At 40.1% G+C, this 13,316-nt stretch overlaps 1 protein-coding gene across 3 annotated transcripts in view; it reads left to right on the top strand.

Annotated features, from left to right (window-relative positions):
- Cntln (centlein) overlaps positions 1-13,316 on the top strand; it is a 243,179-nt gene that overhangs the window by 222,689 nt on the left and 7,174 nt on the right. For all 3 annotated transcript variants that reach the window (XM_085839197.1, XM_085839196.1, XM_085839198.1), the window contains 2 exons: positions 3,785-3,970; positions 6,846-6,923. In XM_085839197.1, coding sequence (XP_085695323.1) covers positions 3,785-3,970; positions 6,846-6,923 — 264 coding nt within the window. The remainder of the gene's footprint in view (positions 1-3,784; positions 3,971-6,845; positions 6,924-13,316) is intronic.

Genomic DNA, 13,316 nt, shown 5'->3' with positions numbered 1-13,316 from the left:
GTTAGATGAATTAATAATGTTAAAATGTCTTAGTACCCAAGTGTGTGTGTTTATCTACTACAATTGTTGTTAATAATCCCATCATATTTAACATACATAGTAAAGAATTGTATAAAATGATAAAAGATGTTGACTAAACAAAGCCATGTTGAACAAGAAGAATTAAGCCAAGGGTATTATACTTTCTGGTTTGAAACTGTATTGAAAAGGTGTCATACTCAAACCTTCATGATTCTCACATAATAAAAGGAACATAAATCAACAGAACAGAGCAGAGAGCTCATAAATTAATCTATGGACATATCACTAGCTAGTAAGTGACAGACACAGAGAGCATATGATAGTGAATGTGATGTTTGTTTGTTTGTTTGTTTTAAATTTTTGATAAATGGTACTGGGAAAACTGACTGACTAGGGATTGACTGAGAAAAGGGCATGAATACAGTTTATCAAATAATGATATGTTCTTGTTGCTATGACAATATACTGGACAAGAAGCAACTTAAGAGAGGTTCTGTTTGGGCTCATAGTCTAGGGTTGACTCTATCACAGTGGTAAGGCTTAGCTATGACACTACTTCACAGCTGTGATCCCTACATCTCCAAGGATCAAGGACCAAAGAGACAAGAGGACTAGAGCCAGGTTGTAAACCTTAAATCCAACCCCCAGTGGGTTGCTTCTACCAGCTAGGCTCTACCTCCTAAAGATTCCACAGCATCCGAAACACACTTGCTGGGAAACAAGTTCTCAAACTTTACATGAGCCTGTGAGTGATATTTTGCATCCAAACCATAACAGATGGAAATTCCATCTACTTCAACCTAGGTTTAGGTTAGCCAAAAATGTTCTCATTTAGTAAAATCTCATAAAGCTGTATGGTCAAGGCATATTGTATTACACTGTGTAAAAAATTTGATCTCAAAAGTACTAAAAGTATTCATCATTAGTTAATGATATACATGGTAATATAATTAGGGACCAACTGACAGATGCCTGCCACCTTCTTTAAAATGCTTCAAGGATGGAAGATAGATCAATGGGTAAATAGGTACATGACAAATCAAATATAGAAAACTGATTACAATATACAGGTTGGTGGTATATGTGCCCTACACATTTTCAGCCTTTCTGTATGTTTAACGTTTATATAACTGAATATGTAGGGTGTTATTCTCAAGCATCCTCCTCCAGAGGCTCCTGCACATCATAGTCTTTTCCAGGGTTCTGATTTGAGTCACATCAGAAAGAAAATCTCTGCTATAAAAGATAGAAAAAGGAAACATCTTAAAGTCCCCCAGTTCAACTACCCAACTACTTAGCTTTTTAATCAACTTAACATGGGCCATCTGGGAAGAAGGACTCCAATCTCTATTAAAAACACAACCCACACATCAGCTGCTTGTTGTTGTTGTTGTTGTTGTTGTTGTTGTTGTTGTAGATAGTTTCTTTATTCACATTTCAAATGTTATCCCCTTTCCTAGTTTCTCCTCCAAAAATCCCCTATTCTCCTCCCTCCCCCTGCTTCCCAACCCACCCACTCCCACTTCCTGGTCCAGGCATTCCTCTATTCTGGGGCATGGAACCTTCACAGGACCAAGGGCCTCTCCTCCCACTGATGACCGACTAGGCCATCCTCAGCTACATATGCAGCTAGAGCCATGAGTCTCTCTGTGTGTTTTCTTTGATTGGTGGCTTAGTTGCAGGGAGCTCTGGGGATACTGGTTAGTTCATATTGATGTTCCTCCTAGGGGGCTGCAAACCCCTCCAGCTTCTTGGGTACTTTCTCTAGCTCCTTTATTGGGGACCCTGTACTCTGTCTAATGGAGGACTGTAAACATCCACTTCTGTATCAGTCAGGCACTGGCAGAGCCTCTCAGGAGACAGCTATATCAGTCTCCTGTCAACAAGCTCTTATTGGCACCTGCAATATTGTCTGGGTTTGGTGGTTGTTTATGGGATGGATCCCTAGGTGGGGTAGTTTCTGGATGGCCATGCCTTCAGTCTCTGCTCCAAACTTTGTCTCTGTAACTCCTTTCCTGGGTATTTTGTTCCCCCTTCTAAGAAGGATCGAAGTGTCACACTTTGGTCTTCCTTCTTCTTGAGTTTCATGTGTTTTGCAAATTGTATCTTGGGTATTCTGAACTTCTGGGCTAATAGCCCAATCACAAAAGAACACAGATGATATGCACTCACTGATAAATAGATATTAGCCCAGCTTGTTCTGTTGGCAAGTCTGTTAGGCCTTTTCTCGATGGAGAATTGATGTGGGAGGACCCAACCCACTTAGGGTGGTCCCATCCATAGGCAAGTGGGCCGAGGCTGTGTATGAAAGCAAGGTAAGGGAGCTATGAGCAAGCATCAGTAAGCGTTGTTCCTCTGCTGCTTCTGCTTCCCTTCTGGTCTGCAGGCTCCAGCCTGTGGGTCCAGCCTGGATTCTGACCTTTTCTCCACAAGTTGTTTGTGGCCATTTATTTATCATGTAGGTATCAATAGATACCTAACTAGGATAACTACATTAAGCTTTTTCCCCTGTGAAACTGTATAGTTAAAAAAAAACAATAAACCATGAAAAAATTAACATATTCAATAGACAAATATAATTTCAATAGCATAATGTGATTTACTATACCAATTTAAATTTAACAGTGAAGATATAGGTATGTCAAGGCTGATTCTCCACTTGATTTGTAATAATAGAAATGAGAATTTGGAACTCCAAGATAGTTATAAAAGCAAATTGTACTAAAGTATCAGATTAGTGTTTGCTAATACAGTGGAGAAACAGATATTTCACTCTGTCTGTTTGGATTTCAGAGTGCGTGTGTGTGTGTGTGTGTGTCTATGTGTGTGTGTGTGTGTGTGTGTGTGTGTGTGTGTGTGTGTGTGTAAGTTGTTATTATCTGGGAAAAAGAGTAAAGAGAAAATCAAGTAACAATCAGCAACATGACAGCGATCCATACTCTTTGCAGTGGTAATTTTACTTTTTGCTTTGTGTGAGAGAGCTGCCAAGGATTGTTTATGCAAACCTTTGAACTAGCAGAATGTTGAAACAGCCCAGCACCTGGCCAGCCTGTCTTGGGCTCCCAAAGCCATCCTTGTATCTCCACAGAGAACTCTGGCCATGCAGAGTAAAATGTGCTTTTCTTATTTGCCTAGAAGAGTGACACATACTAGCACTTCTTGATTTCTCAAAAGGGAAATGTGAAGACTTCTGTGACATAATTTCAGCTTTTGTGTGTGTTTCAGCTCCTCCCATCTTATGAGCAGGAGTCAGTCACAGCGGCACTATACTAGGTCGTGTCAAGTTCCCAGTGTCTCTAATTTAGTTTCAGTAAAATAGTACAGAAGCAACTTTTTCAGTGGTCACCTTTCATCAGCATATGTAGCAGTTAAACCCACTATGCAATAGCTTATTAAAATTAATAAGCAAATAGTATGCTTACAGATAAATAGAACCAACAGTCTCATCAGCTTAGTTGTGCTTTATCATGATTACAAGCAGCCTGCCTGCTACAAGCTTGACCAGCCAAGATACCAGTTAGCATATCTGAAACTGAGTTTGAGAGCTGTGGTTAATAAAGAAATGTAGTTAAGAGGTGATTTAAGAGAGCTTTTATTACCTAATGACAATAGGTAGACAACAGCCCATTTTCTTCCAAAATAAATAAAATCAGTGTAACCTTAATAAAAATGATTTGCTAGTGCGTTCACATTTTTATGTTTGGGCCATTTTGTCTTCATTATGACTTCCATATGAACCCATGCTCTCTCCAATATGTTTTAGGCTTTGGTCAATGAGTTACAAAGTGATGTCCATGGGACAAGACATCAAATCAGAGAGCTTAAGAAGATGCAAAAAAGCAGACATGCTTGTAAAACCTCAACCCATAAAGCCCAGACCTTGGCAGCTTCCATCCTGAACATCTCACGGTCAGACCTAGAGGAGATACTGGACACAGAAGATGAAATGGTAAGAGCACTTGAATACTCATTAATAAAGAGCTGGCTGTACTTTTACTTAAATATACTTTGTTGTTTTGTAATTCTTAGAATTTCATTTTATGAGGATATTGTCAAGTTGTCAAAAAAAGATACACACAGTATAACCAACTCCACGCCTTTAGAGAAATTCAATATATAATGTAGACATGAGTCAAGTATGTAAGAGGAAAGGATAGCAGACATAATAAGCAATGAGGAGGATTCATGTTGCTTGTTACTCATGCCAGTTTTCCCTTCCTGTCTCCCCCATTCTCTTTAGCTAATAATACTTTATATCTTGTAAGCGGGGGGGGGGGGGGTTGTCATTGTTGATGTGTGTGTGTGTGTGTGTGTGTGTGTGTGTGTGTGTGCACCCGCATGCGCACATGCACTGTGAGAGGGTTGAGTAGAGGGAGAGAGGCAAAGTTAGCAGTGAGGGAGGGAGAGGCAGGGAAAGGCAGGGAGAGAGGAGAGAGGGGAGGAGAGGCAGAGAGCAGGAAGGAGAGGGAGGGAGATTTTCTTTTGTTTAAAGCAAGATTCTTGCTATGTTACCCAGGCTGTTCTCAAACTTCTAGATCAGGTGACCCTCCTGCTTCAGCCTCTACACCCTGTCAGACTACAGGGTTCTACCAACATACCCAGTAGCAACCACAATTGTTTGGTTCACTTATTTTATTTTATGTATATGAGTGTTCTTTCTTCAGCCTTTGTACCACATGCATGCCTGGTGTCAGAAGAGGGGAGCGAATCCACTGGAGCTGGAGTTACAGATAATGAATGGTGTACCACCATGTTGGTGCTTGCAACCAACCCTGTGTCCTCTGAGGGAGCACCAAGCACTAGCTGCCTATGCAACCCACACTATCTGGTTATCACTCTTCCTAATTCACCAGTTCACTCAGGTCGCCATTGATTTGATAAAAATCTTGTGTGTGAGGGGTTTTTTTTTTTTTTTGGTTTGTTTGTTTGGTTGTTTGGTTGTTTGTTTTGGTAACAAACTTATTGGCTTTCCTGGCTAAAATGATTATTTTGATAATTCTACCTTTTGAAAATATTTACTGTTTTAAAGTAGACAATAATTTCATTTTATGAGAATATTGTCATATTGTATATCCACTCCTGCTTGGGTGGATTATATTCCTATCAGTGGGCCCTGGGGAGGATCCTGTCTCATCTATGCACAGTATTCTTTAACCCAGTGAAGGATGCCTGGCTTCAGTTATTTATTATTTGGAAAGATTTAAGACAGGATGATACCAAGATCATCACAATAAATATTTGCTCAATGATGAAATAAAGCACTAAACTCAAGGTTTTGTATGAGACCATCCTCTGTGAAATGCCTGTGGTCCTGAGCGTCTAAGAGATTTTTTTTGCTGTAAGATCTATAATATAAAGATATTTGACTGCCAAGAATTTTTTGGAAAAGATCCAAAGGAATTCTGTGGAGATGGTTTTCATCCTGTGGGTGAGTGGGATAATGAGTCATTAGTTTCCCTATTTCCAAGTCTCAGCATTTGTGCCCCGGCATCTGTGATGGGACGTGGAAGGAAACGAATATTATCACATGTAGGATCAAACAAGGTACAAGGAAGGCAGCAATGCCTGAGCGAGGGCCTTCCCTAGGCTTGGTACAGTCACCAAATCACAGGTGTGTGCCTCTGTGAGTGAGAATGCATGTGTGTGTGTGTGTGTGTGTGTGTGTGTGTGTGTCTGCCTGTGCACTTACACAAACAAATGCAGGCACATGTTTTTTATTGTTTATTGTTACAAGGATGCTCTCTGGCCTGTAAATTAGAAAGACATCCCATCACTTGAATAGGGAAATTAGTCAAACTGTCTCCTTTAAGTGTATGACCTTAGAAAAGGTTCCTCAAACTTCCAAAGACTCCCAAAGCTGCACCCATGCCTCTGAGCTGATGCACCTGATACCAGAGACCTCCGCCTGCAGCCACACATGCCACAGAATCTGTAAACCCTCATGGAAAAAAAAAGAACTTGAGCATAAACACATTCTGAACAGTATCAGGGCTCCTTGATATATTCACTGTGCTTAATTACAGACCAGAGTTTATTTAGAATGAACTATACATCTCTTAGAGATTAAGAGGTAGAGTGTCTTGTCTGAATTATGTTCTTTAAACTACATCTGGCAGCAGTAAATTAATGTTGAAGGATGAGAGTCTGTGTAGAGTGCCTAGTGTGAAGACTGACATATAATAAATTTCAACGACTGTTAGTTTCTCAAATGCTTCTATTCTTTCACATGTGGTGTTTCTGTGTGTATGCATGCTCACATGCAGGAGAGAGAGAGGGAGAGAGAGAGGGAGAGAGAGAGGGGGAGAGAGAGAGAGAGAGAGAGAGAGAGAGAGAGAGAGAGAGAGAGAGAGAGAGAGAGAGAGAGAGAGGAGTCCCTGCATAGGCCAGAGATAGAGTTGGATTCCTTGTATGCTGGACTCGTAGGCTATTGTGAGACACCTGACACGGGTGCTTGGAGCCAAACTCAAGTACCCTGTAAGAGCAGCAAGCACCCTTAACAACCACTGAGCCATCTCTCCAGCCCTGCCTCATCTTTTTACTGTAACACCTTTTTTATTCCCATCCATCCCTATCTGGAGCCACACTGTGAAAGCTGGAAAAAAAACTTAATTTATTATGAAATATATAAACACAAATATAGTTTCTGTGTAAATGTGATTATTTACAAATTAAATATTAAATAGTATGGATTTAAATATCCACCTTGGAAGAGATGGGTCACTCTTAGTTGATATCCTATATATGTGTTCAATATCTAGCTGTTAGATCCTAGCAGAATTGAATAAGTTCATATCAGTTAATATACCTGTTTTTATTTTCCTTAGGAAATTGAGAAGACAAAGATAGACATTGAAAATGACAAGGAGTGGATGTTGTACATTCAGAAACTTCTTGAAGGACAGGTATTTCATGTTTGTGCTTCATATATTAAAATTTCCAATTAAATATTGCCAGCCTCACATTTGTAGACACCCTTATTTATTTCTGTTAGGTGAAGAAGCATCCCCTGGGTCAGTGGTAAAGTTAACCCCCTATTTGTACCTTTGGACTTAACAAATGAAGCAAATGCCTTGAGAAAGAGCCAACACGGGCCTTGGCAAGTGCATTAATTAAATTATTGAGTCAATCGCTCTGCTTGCTAGAGTGAAAGGATCCATTCTTCCAACCTCTTAGGAAAAGAGATTCTTTATCAGTGTCTTTAAAGTTGGAAGTTGATACGGACACCTGAGGAGTTCATGGGTTTCGGTGACCTTTTACTGTGGGCCTGTTTCCAGTCAATGCGTGTTTTCCTCACAGCCAGACAGCTGTTTATTACTGTGTCTTCCCGCATTCTCTACAATATTTTCTACTGAGACCTCGAGCAGCTTGTTAGTGGGAAGTAAATATTGATTTGGCATCCTGTCAATGCAGAAAGAATGAAAAAATTTCCACCAGAGGCCCCTCAAACATTTTCCTATCGACGTTTTCTGGGCTGAGTGGAAGGCTGCATAGAGGATGACAGGGCCAAGCCGAGCCGGGCTCCCTGAGGGCTCTATTGAGGCTGCTGCTGTGACCAGTGTGAAATACTCTTCCTCCGCTTTCAAGTGTGTTTTTAATACACACATGGTCTGCTGGGATGTGCCCCTCTTGTAAGTGATCAAGGGCAGTTTATTGGCAGGTGAGAGCCTCCTTTTCTGGTCATAGCCAGCTTTTGTTTTGACATCACTGACAGTGTGTAATGCATTCTAAAACTTTTTCATTATAGTCACTTTTTTTGCACACCCTAATTGTTTATTTGAAACCCAACCTGAAATAAATAAAAGCTAAAATATAATTCTCAAAGTGGGGGGGGGGGGAACCCATCAGTCAGTGACTTTTGAAAGGCCCTGTGAATGTTTCCGCAACAATTAAAAACAAGTTGACACTAAGTATTGTTAGTTTATATCTGTATCACCAGGTAGCATCTCCTGTGTTTGTAATGAGAGGCCTGGAGATGCGCTGGTGGTGATTCCTTGATTAGCATGTATGGAGACATGAGTCCAACCCCCAGAGCCAAGACAAGAAATGCAGAACAATAAGTAAATGATACATACTCATGTTCTTGTGGTTAACGTTATATAGTTTCTAAGCCTTATCGGAAATTACTTCAATGATAGAATGTGATAGGTGACGTTTTTGTTAAAGTTGTCCAAATACAGATACACAGGTGTGAGAGAAGCCCTTTTCCAGTAACAACTTGATTTTGAGAAATAGAGGTCGTTTCTTTTTCTTAACATGCACATTTATTTTTAATGATGTATATGAAGTGCGGGTGGTGGGCTGCACACATGTGTGCAAGTGTCTCAGAGGACAGAGTGTCAGCCCCCCCTGGAGCTGAACTTACAGGCAGTTGTAAGCTGCCCATATGGGTACTGGGAACCAAATTCAGACCCTCTGCTAGAGCAACACATGCTCTTAAGTGTTGGGCCACCTGCAGAGCTCATTTCTTAACCTCTCCAGCCTGCAGAGCTCAGGATCAGCCCAGTGCCTGGCACGTGAAGGAGTTCAGTGATAGCTGGTATGAAGTGTTTTCAGCTTTCAAATGATAGAAATAAACTTGTAATAATTTTCTAGGTGTTGGCCTTATAACTAGGACCTTGTAGTTCCTTTAATTAGAAATTTTACCATCAATTATAATCACAAAATAATAAATCAATATATTTAAATCTTGCTAATGCTATATACTGTTGTTGAGTGTGCACAGGCGTGTGCGTGTGCACATGCATGCCCTTGTGTATGTGTGTATGCAAGTGTCTTACATATGTGGAAGTACATGTACACATGTGCATTATCTGGGTATATGCTTATTCTGTCCAGTTAGTATTAAAAATTCTCTGTTGAGATGGCATCAGACTGCTTAATACTGCAGGTTGATATAGTGCCTTTTTGTGCCACTGAGCCTGGACTCTGGAATATAATTGCCTGGAAGTATTGATTTAATTGCCCAGGTTTATTTGTGGACTCCTAATTATTGACTGGAGGTGAATTTAATGGAGCAGCCTTTATGAACACTGAGCAGCGCTGCTGTTGCCGCCATACATAATGAACGGCATCATGTGCCTTTACATCATTTTTCAAGCTAATTTTATTCTGCTGTGACAGTATGATAACATTTAAAAAGTCAAAGACTTTTTATTTTTATTACTGACAGAGGTGGTTTTGCTGATGTCTTTGGAATTTGTAAGAAAAAAAAATAAGCATTTCACTGGTTGCACTTGAATGTCACTTCATAATTATGCCCAAGAGAAAAAATCTATAAAATAGAAAACATCTCTTTTCTTCTCTCTCTCTCTCTCTCTCTCTCTCTCTTTCTCTTTCTCTCTCCCAGCAATTATATTTGTCCTATGTTTTTAAAACTGTTTCCTTTGCCCATCAGTATTTTAGAGTCTGAGATACTCACATTATTATCTGGGCAAAGCTATAAATATGTTTGGTTACTTTACAGCTTCTGTCTCCTTGTGTGTGCAGTTACACAGTCTTTGAGCTGGGGAGTAAGTGAGCATATTCCCTACAAAACTATGTGACTCGATTCTGATGTAATAGTATTAAAGTATTTTAAAGATAAGAGTATAGGACACCTTTTCTCTGCCCTTTTTCTCTGCTGTTCAGCATTGTGTGGTAGAACCTGAATATTGAACCAGTTGGTCCCATGTTTGTTGACTGCCTTCATTGAGTGAAATTTTATATTGATGATACATTCAGCACAAAATAAAAACCTGGCTTTCCCCCACGTGGCATGGTGAAGCTGTACAATATGATACCTATTTACTGTCTGTGTCTGGAGAGCATTAGAATGAAAGGTTGGAGCCTTGTATCCATGTGTATACAGATTACAGAGAACAAGGACATAACTTCACTATTTCAAGCAGTTGTAATGTAATTAGTAGTTCTATATATTTGATATTTTTCTGCGGTTCGCAGATCCCTAGTTAGGAACATCGAAAAGTAACTTTGTAAGGCCTGCTTTCATTTTCTCTGGGATAGATGTCCTTATTTAAAAATATTACTTATGTTTTCTTTTTGTGTTGATATGTTTGTATATGTACAGCTGGTGAGAGAGAGGAAGGAGAGATGAGAACCCCTAAAATTTGTTTTTATGTGGTTTAAGGAGCAGTGAAAATAGAGCTGAGCCAGATGCCTCTGCATTTGAGCAGGACTGTGCTTTAGAGAGATGCATGACAGCATGCAGGACTATGGAAAAGAAAGAGATGAGGGCCACAGGGTCCCGATGTACCCCAGCCAGGGTGGCAGGAGGGCTGCACACATCATCCAGAGTTAATACACATCAGGCAGGAGGGTGCACGGACAGTCAGAGACCAGAAAGGGATCATCTTAGCAGCCCCTGCGATGAGAAAGTTGAAGGTGTGTTGAAGAGGCTCAGTGATGAAGAGAGCCAGTGTGTTAGAAAGGACATGCTCAATAGTGACTAAAACCATAGAATTCTTAATAGGTTGATAATATCTGAAGCATTCTGCTTTTTCTTAATTTATCCCAGCTTTTGTTAGTCTGTCCTTACTTTAAGCATTGAAGAAAACATTTCACATTCTTATGTGGACAAGAAAGGGATAAGCCTGGGTACCTGGATTAGCATATTCTGGGTGCCTGGGAACAAAGTTGTATTCTCATCGGTTGTTTTCCTTTGGCCTTAAATATTTCTGACCCTGTTAGTTGCTTCCGAGCTTATAAATGCTGAAGTTTGAAGTGCTCCATTTTCTCCAGTCTCTTCTCTGAAAATAATGCTTTTCTTCTGTAGCATGCCTGGGAATGTGGCTGTACTGAGAGACTGATAAACTCCCCTGTCTTTTGTAGCTGGAGAGAACTATCAGCGCAGGGTTAACCCGAGTTCCTCCTGGAGCTATGAAGCCATCGTTTCTGTGTTACTTCTCGCGCATGGTATTTGTAACATGTGTCCATGTGAATACATTCTGAATGCTCATCTGTTCTCACACATACAAAGCTGCATAGTCATCCACAGACATTCCTTAGAGCTAGCCCAACCAGCAAGATGTAAACCCCCTACTAACCCCGCCGCTGCAGGGTTTTGTATGTAACAACTTGAAGTTGCTTTTGTTTCAAAAAAGGACCTTTTTTTTAATTGGTTAAAGTTAAAGCAGTTCTTAAAAATTATTAGATTCTAACTTACTGGCTTTGTAGTCTTTCTTTGTTTTAGTAGCCACCATTGGGTAGTTTTATCCACTCCAATATGTGCCCTTGTGTTGTAATAAAGTAGTTTTTAACTTGTTTTCTAAACTTAAGTCTTGCCTGAATCCCAGCAGATTCCCTGTCATGCTCTGCTCAGGATTCAGTGGGATTCATTCACAATGTTTACTCGGTACCAATACTATGAGAAAGCACTGGTCACCATGGGAGACAAAGGAAATTATTCAGATCCCAAGTTTTAAATCCAAAACAAGAAAACACCAAGGTCCCCATGAAAGTGGGAAGAAAACAGAACCCTTCTGTATCACTAATGGGAAAATAAAGCACTTTGGCTGTGCCTGAAAAGACTAAACAATGAGTTACATTGCCCAGAAATTGTGCTTCTCAGCATACTGCTGACAGAACTGAACGGAGTTCCTGAGCAGATTCTGTGTAACTTTGTTCATAACAGTTACATAGACAAAAGGGAAAACTGTCCCAGTGCCTGTTGACCAACATCACACACACATAGACACAGACACAGAACAGACAGACAGACAGACAGACAGACACACACACACACACACATACATACATAATTATTCCTTTTGCACAACAAAAAAATAAGCCTTCAGGAGCTTACAATCTATTGTTTGAAGTAGAAATCTTATAAAAATATTAAACATCATTTGGGGGCTCAAAAGAACTAGGCATGAATACCAGTGTTTCCATTACTAATTTGTGTAAAGAGGCAGCTTAACTTATACAAAAAAAAGTACTCAACAGGTCTCTGTGAATTCTAAACCTCTGCACTGTTGCTTAGAGGGGGACATTGGGGGGGGGGATAATCAGGTTGGGGGGCCGTCGCTCATGAATGGAATTAGAGCCTGGGCACTGAGGCAGCTTGCTATTTTTCTCTACCATACGAAAAAGCTCTGAGACGTTGTCCAAGCCACTCAGTCTATGGTACTGTTACCTAAACCAATTAGGTGACTCTGAAGTGTAAAGTAGGAATAGACATAACCTATGTAGTTATTGGCTTTGGAAAAAGGAGTCATATTACAAAACATTTACTAGTAGTAATAAATGTATTATTTGTTCTACTGTATGCTGCCTTTTCTGGTAAGACAGGTTTCCATCAATGAAATTCTTATGTGTGGGGGAGGTGGGGTAAAATAGGTATGTGCAAAGCCTCCGATTCACCAAAAGTAGCACAGGCCCGAATTGAAGACAAGAAGGTTTAGAGAAATGAGGTTGTTTCTGGGATAGTGTCATTGTCCCAGGAATTATCTTGAAGGTGAAGGGATATCTTTGACCCATGACCATACATTTGGTCAAACGGCCAGATGGGTCAGGTAAAGACCATCACCTGCCATGGAAGTTCTAATGATAGGTGTTAGCATGGCACAGAAAGTATGAAAAGAATACTCCAGTATCCCACAGGATGCTGAGGAAGAGCCGTGGTTCAGGCCTAGGGTGCTCCTGGGTTTGCAGGAAAGGCTCACCTAAACAGAACATTCACACATTTCTCTTCCATCGTATACCCATAACAAGTCCTTTCCTAAATCTTGAAGTATCATACTAAAAGTCACCCTCTCCCAAGGACTCCATAAATAGGATAGATCACCAGTCTGCTTCAAATGTTATCTAAGTTTTCCTTGAGGCAGAAGAAAAAAGTTAAGATAACTTGTGTCTTAACTATTTTCAGTTCTTGTCTATGGCTTCTAGAACCATTTTAAAATTTAAGTGATGATAAATTATGGATTGTACCATAAATGGAATGTTTCAGGGCATCAGATTGGAGGGAGTCAGATGCAGTCCTTCTCTGTCAGCTTTCAGCAGGGTTCCAAGAGTTGTATCTGTTAGGATAAGTAGGAGAAATATGAGCTATTTTTAAGAAACCTATCTCAAAATTAAATGCCAAATTTAATTACAGATCATTTTTCCTTATTTATTTTAACAAGTTCACTCTTCTAATTTTGAGAAAACAAGTTAGATGCTAAAAAAAAAAAAAAAAAAAAAAAAAAAAAGCCAGGCGGTGGTGACACATGCCTTTAATCCCAGCACTCGGGAGGCAGAGGCAGGTGGGTTTCTGAGTTCGAGGCCAGCCTGGTCTACAGAGTGAGTTCCAGGACAGC

Source organism: Mus caroli, unplaced genomic scaffold (assembly GCF_978045245.1).
Source record: "Mus caroli unplaced genomic scaffold, Mus_caroli_1 scaffold_6, whole genome shotgun sequence".
Lineage (NCBI taxonomy): Eukaryota > Metazoa > Chordata > Mammalia > Rodentia > Muridae > Mus > Mus caroli.
Note: the sequence above shows the minus strand (reverse complement) of the source record. Positions and strands in the feature narration are given on the sequence as shown.